Source organism: Phaethon aethereus (assembly GCF_964289735.1).
Source record: "Phaethon aethereus genome assembly, chromosome: 9".
NCBI classification, from domain to species: domain Eukaryota; kingdom Metazoa; phylum Chordata; class Aves; order Phaethontiformes; family Phaethontidae; genus Phaethon; species Phaethon aethereus.
In genome coordinates this window covers 28,883,254-28,899,854 of record NC_138585.1, presented here as the reverse complement: position 1 = coordinate 28,899,854, position 16,601 = coordinate 28,883,254, and the positions used below count along the sequence as shown (strand labels likewise).

The 16,601-nt window shown below is 55.3% G+C and overlaps 1 protein-coding gene across 1 annotated transcript; it reads right to left on the bottom strand.

Annotated features, from left to right (window-relative positions):
- Positions 1 to 5,939: 5,939 nt before the first annotated feature.
- On the bottom strand, positions 5,940 to 14,397 carry CLRN1 (clarin 1; the record flags this gene model as incomplete). Its single annotated transcript, XM_082003732.1, has 3 exons — positions 13,968 to 14,397; positions 7,120 to 7,299; positions 5,940 to 6,205 (listed from the first exon to the last, which is right to left on the bottom strand). Exons 1-3 carry the CDS (start codon positions 14,218 to 14,220, stop codon positions 5,940 to 5,942), a joined length of 699 nt encoding a protein of 232 aa, XP_081859858.1. The 5' UTR covers positions 14,221 to 14,397.
- Between the last annotated feature and the right edge of the window lie 2,204 nt (positions 14,398 to 16,601).

The following is a 16,601-nucleotide window of genomic DNA, read 5'->3' as shown; positions in this document are numbered from 1 at the left end:
AGTCTGTTCTCCTGTTGGCTGTGTAGGGAGCGTGAATGTTTAATGCCAGAGCGAGGTGAAGCTGACTGCAGCCACGTGTCTGCTCCGTGGGGGCTGGCTCCAGCCTCGGCACAGGGGCAGGGGGGATTTTCCAGCCGCAGGGCTGCTACTCCCTCTGCGTGGGCTGACAACAAGTGGGACGGAGTCTGTGCTGTGGGGGCTGAGTGGGGAGCGTGTAGCTCGAGGGAAAAAAAATCCAGACTTAGCAGATGTCTGTGAAGTCGATAAATTCCCTGGGGAGATGAGCCGGAGAAAGGCAAAACCCACGCAGTGACGTCCCCTTGACTTCTGCCGCTTGCTGCAGCAAGGCTGGCATTCAGGGGCACCCACGGGTTTCATGCTGCTGGGGCTGGAAACCTCACACTGTGTTTTCTCCTCTTTCGGTCTGTGAGAACGCACTGACCAGGGCTATCTGTCTGAGTTTCGGTGGAGAAAACATGAGGTTGAGCTGGTGTTAATGAGCTGAGCCTGGCTTCCCACAGCGCGCCGGGGAGCCGCTCTGGGTTTGCCTGGGGTCTGCCTGGGCAGCCGCACGGTCTGGCCCTGACGGCTTTGCATTCTCTGCAGGGTCGTTTGGAACAGCTTGGCTCAAACCTTGGTTTATGAAAACGGAAACTATCCACACCAGCCTGCATGCGAGACATCAAATACCTGGTCTTTTCTTCCAGCTGAAGGAGCCGTGGCTTTAGGTAAAAAAAGCTGCTCTTTTCTTCGGTGCTGCACAGGCTCCAGGCTTCCGGCTCCCTAAAAACTGAAGTAAAATCCCTCGTCCCCTTTGCCTCTATGGGAGTAGCTCTTCCTTATGGAAAGGGTAAGAGTATCCAGCGGGTTCCCAACAAACTGAGCGTAAGCCACGCGTTTCTGCTTGGAGGAAGGCTGGGGAGAGCCGGGTGGGAGAGCTGGGTGGGAGCGCCGTGCCGAGCGTGCCGGGGCGAGCTTGTGCTGGCGGGGCGAGAGCTCCTCCGTGCGCAGGGGCGGCTTTGCAGCAGCAGCTCCCACCGCGCTCCCGATGCTGTGGCTGCCAGAGGGCTTGTAAATGGGGATAATCAAAGTCAGAGCTAACCTTTTCTTCTCACCTGCGCGTTCCCGGGTGTGGGGAGCAGAAGACAATTCCCGCTGCAGTCAATGGGAGTTGTGTTCTTGAGCCCTAAGACTGAATTTGGTTTGAAAGAAAGATGTCCGCTAGGAACTGGGCTGTAACAGCAAAGCGTACTCTACCGAGCACACCCCTGCTTCTTTTAATTGCCTCCCAAGGATGCACGTGGGCACAAGAGGGGTTTGACCTGGAAAATCAGGCAGTCAGTCCTTCCCTCTCTGATAAACGCTGGCTTGCCTGAAGAGTTGATTTGTTATTAGCTCATGTAATTTCTTCAAATTTTTTACATAAGGAGAATAGACTTACCTATGGATTTGCAAATATAATAAAGTAGATCAAATCTGCTCCACGTTTGTAAGTCAATTGGGACGGAGCAGGCTGATGCAAACCCGTCTCTTTCCAGGGGTTACAAATCCCTGGAAATTTCCCAGGGGTTGTTCCCAGGACAAGCTGCCTTTCCAGGTTTGGAGAGTTCACCAATTCTGGGTATTTTATGGCAGAGGAGAATGAACCTGGCTCTGCAGAGCCGGCTGTCACCAGGGCCAGGCACCAGCTCCTGAGGGGGGGTGGGAGTGTCATTCCCTGGCTCTCCCCCGCCGGGCAGACCACTGCCCAGCCAGCCGTGCCCTCTTGGAGACATCAGATGAAACGCCAGCGCGGTTACTGCGGCGGGGAACGGAGTCCTGTACCCGGCTCTTGTGTTTCCCATCAGGAATGGCATCCTCCTGTCACTGACATGCTTCACATCGTGCCTTCCTGCAGGGTGCTGGGCTGGTCAGTGGTTTTGTCCACCAGGCCCACGTAACTTTCGGTGCTGGTGGTGATGACAAACGCAGGCACCAGGACAGCAAACAGCCCGGGACCTGGCTGCAGGAGGCAGAACCCCCCCGCCTGGTTTGGCAGTTGGTCTGGAAAACCAGAGGGAAGACGTGGCGTGGGACACCCCGTCCCTCAGCTGCGTGCAGCATCCACACCACCCCGTCCTGCCCCCCCGAGGGGCTGGTTCCCCTTTCCCCCCTCCACCCAGGCTGGGCCATTTGCGTGCCTGCCCGGTGCCCCCCCAGGGGAGGACGGAGCCCAACCTCGGGGCGATGGCAGCTGAGCGACACCCCTGTCCGTGTGCCACCGCCACGCTGGAGCGTGGACCTGGCCTCTGACGGCAACGACGGCTGGCAGCAAAAATAATGCCGTTGAGAAGGTAACGGACCTTTGCGTTTCCACAGCAGCCTCGACTCCAGATGCCAAAGCCCCTTCCCTGGAAAGACAAGTGAATGCTGCCCCAAGGGAGAAACGCACACGTGCGTCAGCAGGGCTTCGGCGCAGACCTCTCCCCACTGCTCCACGCTGTAGGTAAGAGCTTCGAGATCTCGGAGGGGAAGCTGTGCAGCTTAATTAGCTGCTTCTGTAGCGCTATTTCACCTCTGCAGTGACTCAGAGAGGGAAGGCTCCTCGCTGGGGCAGCGGCACCAGCATTTCCGCAGCCGCGGCCGCGCTGAGCATCCCTCCCGTGCCAGGCGGCGGGGTCGTCCCCCGGCCCACCGCTCGCCGGCCCCCGGCTGCGGGGCGCCTGGCTGCGGGAGTCGTCTTTAGCATCGCTCCGCTGCGCCGATGCCTGGGCGCTCCGTGCCGCGGCGCCTTGCTGCGGCGTGTCGTTTCTCGGCTGCGCTTCGTGGAACTACGTTTGCAGATTTCGGCGTGGGCCTATCGCTCCTGCCGTTGCAGGGAAGTTGACAGAGTCTGCTGTTCGCACCGTTTCCAAATGAGAAACGATCTCTGCTTGGGGTAGTGACTTTGAGAAGAAACACCGTGAAGGGGGACGTGCTTCAGAAGGCTCCGCTACGGGAGCCGGCAGCATGACCTCCAGGACCCCTGCCGGGGGCAGTCACAGCAGTGGGATGCAGTACGGGTGCACAGCGGGCGGTGAGCACCACTGCTGCAACGTGCCGCTCCCCCGCTCGCCCCCACGCCAGCATCGTGGGCCGCTGGTGCAAGCCTGGCGCACACCCTTGTATATATGCACGTACCGTACCCGTGTGTGTGTTCGTATGTGTGCACACTGCCTGCAGGCACGCATACAGACACACATGCACGCTAACTTTTTATTGGGATATGAAAACGTCTGCTTTTCCAAGAATCTTCAAAATATATTTATGTATTTCTCTGGACTGTACGATTTTTATTGTCTTTTTAAATCATGAAATACGCAAGTCTAAAAATGCAGCAGGGCAAAACCTCCTTAGCTGACGCGCACGGGTTACAAGTGAGCCAGGGTGCTGGTGCCCTGCCCGGGGTGCGAGCCGAGCAGGTCACGCTTGCTCCGTTACTGGTCGAACACACAAATATCGTCACAATCTTATTTTGCTAATAAGAGCTTGTCATGTTTGCCCTAGGAACTGGATAGCAAAGAAAAGAACAGCGGGCCTCATGCTCGTGAGCAGGGTGGGATGCGGGGGGAGCGCGGGAGCGTGAAAACGCCCGGACCCCGAGTCAGGGGCTGCTCTCTCCTGCACGACGAGGGGGACGGGAACGGGTTTATCTGCTCTGCTGAGGCAGGTCTGGGCAACCCTGTTTTACACATTCGGGCCAGCTCCTTCTTCAGGACTGGCAAGGATCGCTCAGACAGACAGACGCACGCGAGCAGCCCGTTCGTCCCATCCTCTACGCTGCCCGTTGCCAAAGCTGCCGCAGAGCTGCGAAGTACAGCGGCAGCATGAGACACCAGGAACGAGAAGGATGAAATGCTACTTCTCGTTATTTGCTGTATAGTAAACAATGCCATGAGGTGTAATACAAATTATGCGTTAGGAACCACAGAGTCATTAAGGTTGGAAAAGACCTTTAAGGCCATCAAGTCCAACCGTCAACCCAACCCCACCATGCCCACTAAACCGTGTCCCGAAGCACCACGTCCACACGTTTTTTGAACACCTTCGGGGATGGTGACTCCACCACCTCCCTGGGCAGCCTGTTCCGATGCCTGACCACTCTCTCCGTAAAGACATTTTTCCTAATATCCAATCTAAACCTCCCCTGGTGCAACTAAAGAAGATACATTAACATTAAGAAAAATATGCATATTAATTAAGAAGAAAATGATGAAAAAAGCTGGGGGTCGTGGCAACTTGCGGCAGCCCTTACACGTTGTTAAAATCTAGGGAGATACGGTCCAGCGTGGGGAGGCCGGGCTGCTTTGTGAAAGGGTCTCTGGAGCAGGGCTGTAGCTGTCAAACCTTTCACCAAAGAACCCAGCAATGTTTTGCTATTTGTAGTAAAAGTATAAAAAAAGGGCAGAAAAGTCAGTGAGGTCATCCCGCACGTTGCTAGAGGCTGAAGTACATGGCTTTCGGCTGCGAGCCCTCACGGGTGCCCGGCGTGGTTTTCACCGCGGGCGGCTCGGCGGGCCGGCGCGGCGGCTCCTCGCCCGCAGCTGTGCGGCGCAGGCCGCAGCCCTGCAGAGGCCGGGGCGGCCCCCCTCGCCCCCCTCACCCCCTCGCCCCTCCTCTCACGCTCGCTCCGGGCGAGGCGCGGCTCAGCTCCCAGGCACCCACGTAACCCCACGGAGGTGGTGCTGGGTGGCGCGGTGCTGTAAATGGCGGGGCCGGCATAGCCGTACTGGGGATGAGCGCTCCGGTCGCTCCAGCTGACTTGCAGGGGTTTCAGGCTGCGGGGGCTGATGCGTCCGTCCGCCCTGGCTTCCCGCACGCCTTGAGGTGCAGAACCCCCAGCGTTTCTTCAGCAGCGTCCGCTGAGCGCGGCACGCCGTGCCGGCCCGGCGGCTGCGTCCTTCCACTGCTGCCCTCGGGCAAAGGTCTCGGTTTTGCTCGTTGGTGCTGCTCGAGGAGAGCTGCCGGGGCCGTTCTCCGGGCAGGGTTCTTCACGCCTCCGACCGGGAGGCTCTGGGAGGGTGCGGCGCGGCGCGGGAGGCGCCTGCCTCGCGCTCCTGTGGCTCTGCTCTGGGAAGCGTTCTTTGCCTTGACGTGTCGCAGAGGGTTCGTGCGGCAGCGCCGAGTCAGGCTGCGTCCCGCGGGCAAGCGGCGGGAGCACTGTGCATCGCCTCTGCCGCGTGTAGCTTTTTAACCGAGATCGTGAAGCCCCCAGCTACAGTGATCGCACGGAGAGACGGGGGCCTTGGGCTCAGAGGGTTACGGTTTGGGTCGTTAAAACTGGAGAGCCCAGAAGGCAGCTGTACGGCCAGAAGCCGTAGCGCTGCCGCGCACGTGACGTTAAAGCGTCAGTGGTGGTTTCGGGTGTCTGGGTTTTGTCCCGCAAGCACGCGCCGTTTCCGTTGCTCCTGAGACGGGGCCTGGTGTGTGCTACCAGCAAAGCCCGTACGGTTTCTTTTCTCTCGTTTGATGTCTATACATTTGCTGGGTGTCCTTGTTCTCCGCTGCCCTGACGCAGTAGCAGCGGCATCTTCGCCTTCACGAGGGCTAAAGGGCGAAACTGCTGCTGGCGATAGCGTGTGCCTCTATTGCAGCCCGTTTATTTTACCCTCTAGAACTGGTTTGGTGCTATTGATACTCCAAGTTTTCTTCATACTAGCTACCTTTCAGATAACTTGCTGGAAAAAAAGCAAATGTCTTCATAAGGTCTTATGCCAAGAAGGAGAGGGTATTTTGACCTTGACCTTACCAAATAACATGCTTTCTTTTGTTTTCTGCATATGCCATATTGACATTTATTTGAAACCTTCACTTTTTAAAACTTTCTTAGAGCTAATAGTTTACAATTTAGTACGTCCTGTGGTTGTTAAATGTAGTAGTGTTCAACCTCTTGGCTTGAAATGTCCTTAAATTATGTAATTTCAATACATCAGGTCAACTGCTCCAGTGGTTGTCCCTGAATCTTTTGATTTTGAAAAGGGAAATTCAAATCCAGCACATCGTATCAACAAGGCGTTCAGGAATTGCACCAGAGAGCAAACCAGGATGATCCAGAATGAATTTGCAAACTGTTCGCTGTGAGTCTCGAACGTAAAACTTCCCTCTCTGAAATTGGCAATTTTCTCCGAAAGGTGGTGGATCTTCACTTCTGAAGAGAAGAGAATCATGATGAGGCAACCGCAGCAACCTGAAACGGAGGGGGAGATGCTGTTTAGAATCCAAGTCAGCAGCTACTGAAATTGGTAGGCTTTTTTAATTGAATTTGGCTTAGGACCCATGATATTTAGCACAGCCGCCGTAGTGCCCTGACCCAGCAAAGTATCTGTGCCCTTCTTCAGCTTGAAGCTGCTCGTTGTCCCACTGAACATGACTGAGCTGTCTGCACGTTTGAAGGTACGTACGTACCCGAGTCCTTCACTAAATTATGATAGTAATATATAATATGTAGATCTTCTTGTCAGCCAAGGCAGCGACACAGAGAATGGGCTTTCCCTGGCCTGTCAGGGGCAGGGGCAGAGGGGTGGCCCCTCGGCCCTGTTGGCAGGGCTTCTTCAGAGACCCCCTTCCCAGCGCGCTGCTGCCCGTCTCGGCCTCCGCACCTCACTCCTTCCTCGGGGAGGTCCTGCTGGTGGCGGCGGGCTGGCTGACACAGCTGGGGACCTCCCATCTTGGTGAAGGCGAGCAGTTGCAGCACTGGCTTTTTGGGGGGTTTTTCTTCCCCTTTCCCCCCGTCTGTGTGATTCCCAGTTCCAACCGTCTGCTGTGCATCCGTGATGCGGCCCCAGCTGCGTGTCCCTGCGGCTCGCGGGCACCGTCCCCTTTTTTCTGCCAGCTTACGCAGCAGGGCTGGAGGTGCCGGGGCTGCCCGCACCCGCATCCCCCCCACCACCCGCCCTCATGGAGGATTTTGGCATTTTATCTCTTAACTCCGGCTTGGAAACAACACGTTTTGATACAGCAAAATCATCCGCCTTTCCGCCGAACGTTATCTCGCCAGTTTAGAGCCAGTGCCGCCACGCTCCTTAATACGGTCTCCTACGCCGACAAACCGGTCATCGCAAGAAGCAAACACGGACAGGCGTTAGCCGTGGTGGTACTTACACGCGACGAAGCTCCAGAGGTACAACCCGACGGGGCCGTGCAGAGTTTCGTAAGGGCTGCCAAAAGCATTGAACATGAAGAAACCTGCTCCCAGCAGAGCAAAGACGATCAGTACTGTACAGAAGAGAATGACACTAACATGGATACTTGCAGGGATAATTTTGAGCAAATCTGGAAAAACTAAAAACAAAACAAACAAAACATTATTATTCACATTAGGCAGAGTTGTTTCAGAAGTCAGGCCAGGGGTTTCTTGCTGGTTTGTGATAATTTTTTTAAATTGTGCTCTTCCAAATGCAAAGGAAGATGAAAATTAAGTTATTAACTAGAAACAGGTTTTCACGGATGTTTGGAGGCAAAAGCATTTCGTGACACTCGGAAGTGTAGACGGGCCAGGAGAGAAATATCAGCTCCAGGCTAAGCCTCTCCTCCCCTTCCCGAGCGCGCGTCCCGGTGCGTTATTCCCCCCGCCCCGGCCACTCCCCGCGCGGGATGCGGAACGGCACCTCTGCCGTCCCGGCACCCAGCCCGTGGCCGTCCCCCGCCTGGTCGCTCTCCAGGGCGCGACCCCCAGCGCCTCCAGCTCTTTAAATGCTGGGGACCCGATCCGGATCGGCGTCCTCAGTGGCTGCTCCCTCACCCCGGGGCGCTGGCAGGCAGAACGGACCCCCCTCCGCCTGTAAGCGCTGCTCAGGGCAGTGCAAGTTTTTTAGGGTTATTCATTCCTCAGAAGCCAGATCACGCAGCCGCGGGGTGAAGGGTAACGTGCCTACCATCCACCAAGGTGGTATTTGGTCCCTAGTGTGAATACTCTTAGAAAAAAATTCCTCTTTGAGGAAGCGGGTCCCCCTTGCACGGTTCTGCACGCGGGCACGCAGGGCGACTCAGCGCCCGGGTCACGGGCCCGATCTCGCGCTCCTCAGCTGGAGGCTCGGCCACCCGCTCATCTCTTCTGGGGGGCCGACAGCAAATCCAGCAACGCGCTCCGCATGTATGCTGGTGAGGTCCCACCGCGGGACGTGAGACTGGACGTTGCGGTGTGCCTGCTTGGCTCCTGCTCTGAACGGAGGGCGACGGGTGTCTACGCGCCTGCCTGGATCCGTCAGCTTCTGGGCTCGGCTGCGGGCAACGCGCGTGTCTGCCCGGCGTGCTCGGCCGCGCACGGGGAGCGCGATTCTGGCCGGACTGTTCTGGTCAGTAGAGTCTTGTACTCGCTTTATTTTCCAAAACACAGGCGCAGGGAGGATAAGGCGAGGATGAGAAGTTCCCAGCTCTGTGTCAGTATCCGTACCACGTGCGTACGTCCTGTGCTACCCGGGACAGGGTGAGGTAGCTCCCCTTCCCGAGGGATGCTTCTCCTGGCTCCCTCTCCCCGGGATGGGTGCGCGGGCAGGGAGGAGGCTGGGCAGCCCCTGCGGGCGCGGGGTCCCCGGGGGTCCCTCTCCCTTGCGCCGGCCTCTTGGTCTGGACCACGTCACGGGCAACGCGTGACGGACAAAGTCCTTGGGCGCATTCAAGTCCTGGCTGCGCGCACACGCGAGGAGCTCGCTGGGCGGGCGGCGCAGAAGGCGCGCTCAGCCGCGGGCGCCTTCGCTTCGCCGCGGCGTGTGCCGGGTCTGACGCGTCCGAAGCGCACGAGAGCGGGGTCTGACCACCTCATCTGCCAGGGAAGCAAAGCGCCGCTCCTGGCTGGGGTGCTGATTTCCGCTCCGCGTCAGAGCAGCGGTTCCGCCTCTTTGGGTTACACAAGTATACGGTGCTGCTTTGCCAAGTTTATATACCCAAAGAATTTTGGGTAAAACAATATGCTGATATTTTGATATGGTATTTTAAATATTTATTTATAGTGAATATTTTAGTATTAATTATTTTATTAATTATAATTTATCAATTATTTTCTAATTTCAATATTTACTTAATTTAATATTTATAGTTTTATGCTGGTAATGTTCGCATCAGCGTATTTTTTTCTGAGAACCTTAAGCAATAAATCTGTAAGTTAAAAGGTCCACAATTTGTTACGATGAAGCAGGAAATCTTTAGCGAAGCCGTGGTGCTGACACGCTGGCCGGTTAAACGTGTTGCGCATGGCGTGTCGCTGGGGGACATTCAAGGCTCCAGGAACGTAAGATGTCTGGGGACGGTAATGCGTGAAGTTGCTTATGGTACGGAGACTCTGAAAACCCACCAACTGTTATTGCCAGGGAGACGTGTAGACACCTAAAAGGATCGGGGGCTTCTTACCTCCTGTCCTTTGGCACTCTTCTATTTTTAGAAAATAGAAAAAAAAAAAGTGTTTTGATAAAAATCCTTAAAAATAGAAAAGGGATATATCTCTGTACATACATTAATCCCTTACATTATTTTAAAAATGAAATATGATACTAAAAAGGGAAACATTAATTAAGGTTACATCAGAGAGTTAATTGCGACAAACTCTCTGAATGAAATTTTGAAAGAATGAGCGAATTTTGTACGATCAAAATTTTCTCCCCTGTATTTCCCCAACGGGTATTTTGGAAGGAATCCTCAAACACTTAACTGCTCCTGATCCACGGGGGCACGATGAAAGCGGGGGCAGCGCCGCCCCGGCGGCGCCTCGCCGCGGCTGTGGGGTGCAGAGGGTGAAAAAGCGTCACACGACTTGCTCCGCCTTGTAAAACGTTTGCCAGCGAGCGGCCGCGCCGCTCGCCACGCCGCCGGCGCGGTAGCCCGGCGTCCGGCCAGTTCGTCTCCCCGGCCAAGAGAGAGGGAAATGAATGAAGTAAAGGTCTGCCAGCCCTTCTCGAGGCTGCGTCAAATATCGCCTTCGCGCTGTTAGCAGCGGGCTGGGAGCAGCGAGGGGGGCCGGGTGCCCACGGGGGGCCCCACGGGCTGGGGACCCTCGCCGGGCACGCGGAGCCCGGCGCCCGCCCTCCGCCGCGCTGCGCGAGCGCTCGCGTTCCCGCGGGTAACGGAGGAGCCACCAGCTGCCCGGTCTAGGCCAGGAGCAGAACCGCTCGCCGCCTGGGCGCGCACGTGTCGCGCACGGCACGCCGCCTGTTTGCGGAATTTACCTGTTTACCTGAAAGAGGAATTTGCCCGCGGGAAAGGTTACTTCTGCGGGTGGGTCCTCACTGTCCGGTCGCGCCACCGGTGCGCACGTGCCTTGCGCCGCAGGGTCAGAGGCTGGCGCGGGCTGGAAGGGACCGTTAGCGGTCGCCTAGTCCGACCCCCTGCAGCGAGCGTCATCCCAGTGCAACACAAAGCGCGCTTTAGAAACTTGCCCTTGTGTTTGTTGGACTTTGTATTCCCTACTTCACGAATTTACAAGCATGAGAAGCAGTCGTACGGCTCGTGTGCTGTACAGTACGATTTTACCGTTGCGCCATGCGGGCCAGCCAGCCACACGGCTGCAGAGTCTTCACCTGGGCAGCGTTGGCTCTTGCGAGCTTCTGGGAGGACACACAAAACTGTGTACTTTACAGTTTTGTATTGTCTATTTTAGGAAAACTTGTTACTGCATTGCGTCGAGTCTTTCCCTTGACACCCGCGTTTATAGCGGTTTACGTCATTAAAGTTTTATACGTGACATATTGGGAAAAATTAATTCCGGCAGCGATGTTGTCTTGAAAGAAAAACATTCCCTCCCAGTAACGAACAAAGCTGCGCGTTAGGTATGTGTGCCAGCGACCTTTAGAAAATGAACTGCTGACCCAGAAGCTGGTGGGAATCGGCGAGAGCAAATGAAGCAGAAGGCTTTCCCCCGCCGAACCGGCTGTGCTGGCAGAGCAAATTCCTTTTACAATTAAAAGAGAGAGAGTGGTCAGAGGGGAGCGTTTAACGGGAGCGCACAGAGAACTAAATCGTTCAGCCTATTTTCCGTGCCTTTTCTTCTCAGACACGCTAAAGTGGGCTTCAATGCATTAAGCTACGGATGCGTATATTGCGTGCGGTGGTCCTGCTCCCCGGGGTGCTCCCGCGAGTCCCCGGGAGCGCGGGCCCGGGTGGGCCGGGGCTGCTGCAGCCCGGAGGACGTGAGCAGGCCTGCTCCGCGACGTGGCCTCCGAAGCCAACGCGTCTAGCAGAGGCGTGCTTTGCTAAGCCACCCGACCAGCGTTTCTAAATGTAAATCCTGTTGAAGTGAGCGTTGCGGTTGCTTTTTAGTCTAAATAAAAGGTGATCTCGGAAGAGTTTGTGAAGAGGACAGCCAGGCTTCCCCTCGGCTGCCTGCCCTGCGGACGGCCGCGGTCTGCGCGGCCGGGCTTCTGAAACCGTTTAGGCTGCGGCAGGGCTGCGCCGCGGGCGTACGCAGCGCCACGCGTCGCCTCGTAGCGTTGCCTTTCCCGAGCGCTGCGTAAAGGATGCCAGCGCGGGGCAAAGAGGCTGACAAGGTGGGCGTGTGACGTCGTGAGCGAGTGGCGTCGTGAGCGAGACCCGCGGGAACGCTTCACTGCTGACGCTCGGCTTGTACCGAAGGAGAAGAGAAGGTGAAGGCGAGCTCTGATCAGCCAACTCGGGTCGGTCTTCGGTCGGTCAGGGCTCCCGGGCTGTGTTTCTGACCCTGGCGCGGCGGCTGCGCCGCGGCGGGCGGTGACCTGCTGTGGCGGGTGCCCGCCGGGCTGGGGCAGCGGCACCGGGAGACAGGGCTGCTCTCCCCGGGGAGGGGGCCGCTCCCCCGCCGGCACGTCCGCGGCGTCGCTTCTGACCTGAGGAGGCTCAGACTGAGCCCTGCCTTGGTTTCAGACCCCGGGAACAGGCGTTAATGCCCGTGCTTCAAACCTCATTTTCCTCTGTCCGAAAAATGAGGACGGTGGTATTTACTGACGTTGAGTGAATTGCTCTTGCAACGTTTTCTTTTTACGCGCCTCCCGCAAGCCTTGGGGTTCTTTGAACGCATACATTACGCGCTCCTATTACAGAAATTAATTTTTAATATTCTCCCGCGCAGTAGGATTCTGCAGCTCTGTACGAGCGCTCGGGTTTTGGGTTTTTTACCATTCCAAAGCGGGCGGCTTAGCTGTGACTAATTAGCAGCTTCGCATGGTACCGCCCGTGTTCTTTGGCTACGCTTGTGTTTGTGGGCTCTGCTGAAGTTTGGTAAAGATTTAGCAGGAAAGCTTGGTTACGTGGGATGGCTGTGAGCCCGGATAGGAAGGGTATGGCCGCAGTGAGAGCAAACGCCTTCAGCCATGGCCAGCTTTTGGTCGAAAATGTTCTGCAGAACTTGCACGGGTACAGCGCTTACCTGTGCGGGGCGTTGTGAGGTGTTTAAAAATACGTGATGATTGATGTCATGAAATCATCACAAACAAGCTGCGCACTTCTATTCTCTCTGCTACCCGTAATATCAATTCACACCACCCACAGAATTAAAATTCTTTTGAAACTGCTCCTACAGTCACACTAGCCGTATGTGAAAATATTTCAGCCATAACAAGGGGAAGTGTCCAGGTGGGAAATGCAACGGTTTAAAAGTACCTAAGTGATGAATATGTGAAAACAAACCGACCAGAAGCAGAAGCCAACGGGCTGTCTTGACCGTGGCTTCTCTGGCGTGGGGCCGTCTGTGGTGGCTGGGCTTGGTCCTGCCCCGAGCGCTGAGCCCACGCGGACTGGGGGGTGCCGCGCTTCCTGCCGCACGCCGCGGGCGCCGTGGGTGCCCTTCCCCTAACGCCACTCGCGCCGAATTGGCCGCTGACTCCTTCCGCTGCCGGTCCCTGCCCGGGGAGCTCCCGCGGGTGCTGGCGCGAGCCCCGGGGTGCCTGGCCGGGCCCCGTCCCCCGGCTGGGCGGTGCGGGAACGCGCGCTGCCGGTCGCTAGCGGCTTCGTCAGCTGTGGCGCACAACAGCGACCGGCGGCAGAAAACGAAGGCCTTGGGGTCCAGGGACCCCTCTGGAAACAGCCCAGCCTGTAACGGGCTGGGTGGGCGTCTGCGCGCTGCGACGGCAAAGAGAGCGATCGAGGAGAACTTCAGCTGTATAAATAGGCTACTGAAATGGCAAATCTTAGTATTACATTAATTTGGTCTACTACTTTGGAGAAATATTATGTACTAAATAATTTCTGATACCTGATCCGGTAACCTCACCTTGCCTTAAACGACTCATGTAAGCACTTAACCGCGCTCTTTAGCAGAATGTTTCTAACCTGTGTTTTGCAATAACTTCAGGTGGCACATAACAAGGGGCTGTTTGCCGTTACCTGTCTCTTTAATGTGCTGCTATATACAAACTGTGTGTTCGCTTGATCATTTTATTGATCCTCTTATCCTTGAAGATAAACAGGTTATGAATATTACACGTAAAGCAAAACCATTGCTAACAGTCTTTGATAAAATTCTGGATGTCAGATACCAAGTTCAATTTGCAGATCAACCGACTGAGCATCAGCTACCCTCGACCAGCCGTTCTTCCAATTAATGCAGCAGGTTGCTAACTTTTCGGCTGCTTTGTTTCTCGACAGCAGCCAAGTGTATCTATGCCCCAGCTCTTTCATGAGATTTCTGCTGGTTTAGTTCATTCTTTCCCGATGGCCCAGAGGGTGTAACGTTGGCACCCACACAGAGATCGATTGAAAAAAAAAATACTCTTTTTTTTTTTTTTAAGTAATAGTATGAATCTTTTGAAATGTAGGCACCTGTGCAATTGAACTATAGATGATTGAAAATGTTAGCGTGGCTTCACTAGTATCAGAAAAGAAGCCGTTTGAACCCCAGGACCAGAACGCTGTAACGGCAGCATTTGCTTTAGCGTATTTGGTGCTCGTTAGGCTCGCGTATGCGCAGGGGACGCTGGGGCAGCCGGCTCCCGGCTCCCCGCGTCGGCAGCGGCGCAGTGTTAAATAATTCAAACGCCATTGTTACTCACATGAAAACCGGAAGGGTCTCCCCCCGAGCCCGCACTGTCTCACACGCTCGCCGTAGAACAGCCCGTACTGGATTTTGCCGATAAATTTCTCCAGCTCCTGGCCGGTGGCGTTGACGAGCAGGGCTCCCGTCTTGCAGAGTATCGTCCCCTTAACCCACAGCTGTGTGCCGACGGCTGCCGCGGTCCCCAGTGCGCAAGCAAAGCTCAGCACCCCGGCTATGCAAAAGATGATTTTCTTCTGCTGGGCTGGCATGATGGCGCGCACGGTCCTCCGAGCGACGCCGCTTTCGGCCAGCACGGCAGAGCGCCGGGCTCCCCGCACGCAGCGCCGGGCGCGCAGCCAGCCGCGCGGACGGCGGGAGCCCTCTCCCCGGAGAGCTGCAGCAGCGGACGAGGCACGTCTTTCCTGGCAGACGCTGCGGGGGTTTATTTCTTGCCGACCCCTTCTGTATAGCTCCAGCGTGCACATCAACACCTTTAAACAAGCTGGAAAACCGAGCGGTCTGTAGGGCGTTTCCGTGCACGCTCTGTCACTGGATAACAAGGGATCAGGGTGACGGAAGAAACCTCTCAGTAATTTGATGAGTGCTCTGCCTGATTGGGCGAGCGGGCGATTTCAGAGACGGGCTTGGCTGCCGCGTCTTGTTATTTGCTCTCCAAAAAGGAGGTTTTTAGAGGGTTTTATTTTTCCATCTTTCCTGTTGTTCTTGTGTTGTTGTTCCTAATGCAATGGCACGGGTAACACGCAGCACCCCTGCTACCCGGGAGACCCTCTCTGCAGTATTTATTTGGATGCATTTGGGCACTTGCTTCTCCCCGTCAAGGAGGTCCCTGGGAAGAGCAGCGCGTCTGTTATGTATTGTACCGCTCTGGCTGCAGCGTGGGACGCTCCAACGTTTCAGCTCCGGTTTGAAGTATACACAAGGCACGTTTTCACCCACTCCGTTAGGGAAGACCCGGTCTACCCGGGGCTCGGCGGCACACCGGCTCCCTGGTGTCCGCGCGGGGCTCCCGCCGCTGCCGGGGACCCGCCTCGCTCTTCGCGCGAGACAAAGTCGTGGGCACGAAACGACCCGTCCCTTGGCGCGCCGGCGCGCCGGGGCCTGGGCTAGGACCAGGCGCACGGCCGGCTGCGTCCATCTGCCGCCTGCCATCGAGTCGCGTGAGCACAGGTTCGCTCGGTTTGCTCCTAACCAGAGCAGCTTAAAGTGCTTTGTTAACTGGGTCCACACCTGCAGCGGGAGTACTCTGCAGGTGGTTTAAAAGCACCATATCAGCTCTAGGCTTAAAGACTAAGCCTGGCTTAACCGCATAGGTTTTAAGACAGCCTTGGAATTAAAATGAAGCAAGGCTGTGTAGAGACAGATAATTTTAATTTTTTTTTGAAGCTAATGCTTAAGTAACGCTGTGGCTCGCGCTGTGATCGTCGTGTGTAACCAAAAGATGGCACACTGCTGTATCACCGGGCTCCGTTACCACGGAGCTTGCACGGCACGCAGGGTGGAATACATGCAGGTTTGGGAAAATGGTTATTTTTAAAGACTTTTTTGAACACTTTACTTGAGCAGAATGCATTTATCGTTCCCTGAAGGAGGACTGCAATATTTTAGTATGATTATCACCAGACCAACAGCAGTGAAAGCAACAGACTTGAACGTATGCATATAAAAGCGACTATGTCCTAGGAAGAATTTGATGGGGGGAAAAAATTTAATTGCATTTGTCTGTTTTGGTGACTACTGTTTTCAAGAGCCAGCTTTCTGATAGTCTTTTCGTATGGAGCAGTAATTTATGCCATGGAAGATTCCGTAGTCTTCTGAATGAGCTAAGATGTTTCAGAATACCTCGAAGAAGCTGAGGTTCACAGGTATACCCTGCAAAGACACAGGAGCCGGCAGGGAGGGGCTCGGCCCCGCAGCGTTGGGCTGTACGGCACAGTGGGCTAGGCGCGAAGCCAGCGGAGATGAGGTCGGGCTGCAGATAACTCTGTGCGTAGGCAAGTTGGAAACTAGAGTGAAGAATTGTCCTGGAGTTTGCCCTGCAGTAACCGTCCCCTGGAAGGTTCATTATCCGCTGTGGATCCTGGCTGCGTGCCGTCGGAAACCGTTCAGTTAGCAGCGTTTCGGCAGGCAGCACAAGCCCCTTCCCCGCGCCAGCTGTGAGCGCTGCAGGGAATGCTAAGGAAGCATCTGACAGGGTCTGTCTGTGTTGGCGCAGTAACACAACGACGCTTTCTGGGTGGTTAAAATCATATTTCCTGTTATCAAACAAGTATAGGAAAAAAAAGCCCATGCTCTCTGATGTTAAAGACTGGAGGTGTTAGAAAAGGTGGTCTCCTTCAATGAACTTTTGGCAGGTTTTTGTAGCATCCTCCTTCTTCTAAAGCATGTGAAACAAATAACGGGTTATTTTTCCCTCAGATAATTAACTGAAAAAGTGAACCTGAGGTATTTGATGATCACAGAAAATATTTTATTGCAAATGCTGTGCGCTCCACCACAACGCATACTGCTTTGCACGTCTGACGAGCAAAGATGATGCACCAAATAACAAGATAAAAAGAGGAAACAGAAACGAATGTTTCTTCCCTCAGAAGCATTAGATTGCCCACCTCCTGATAATATCACACTAGAA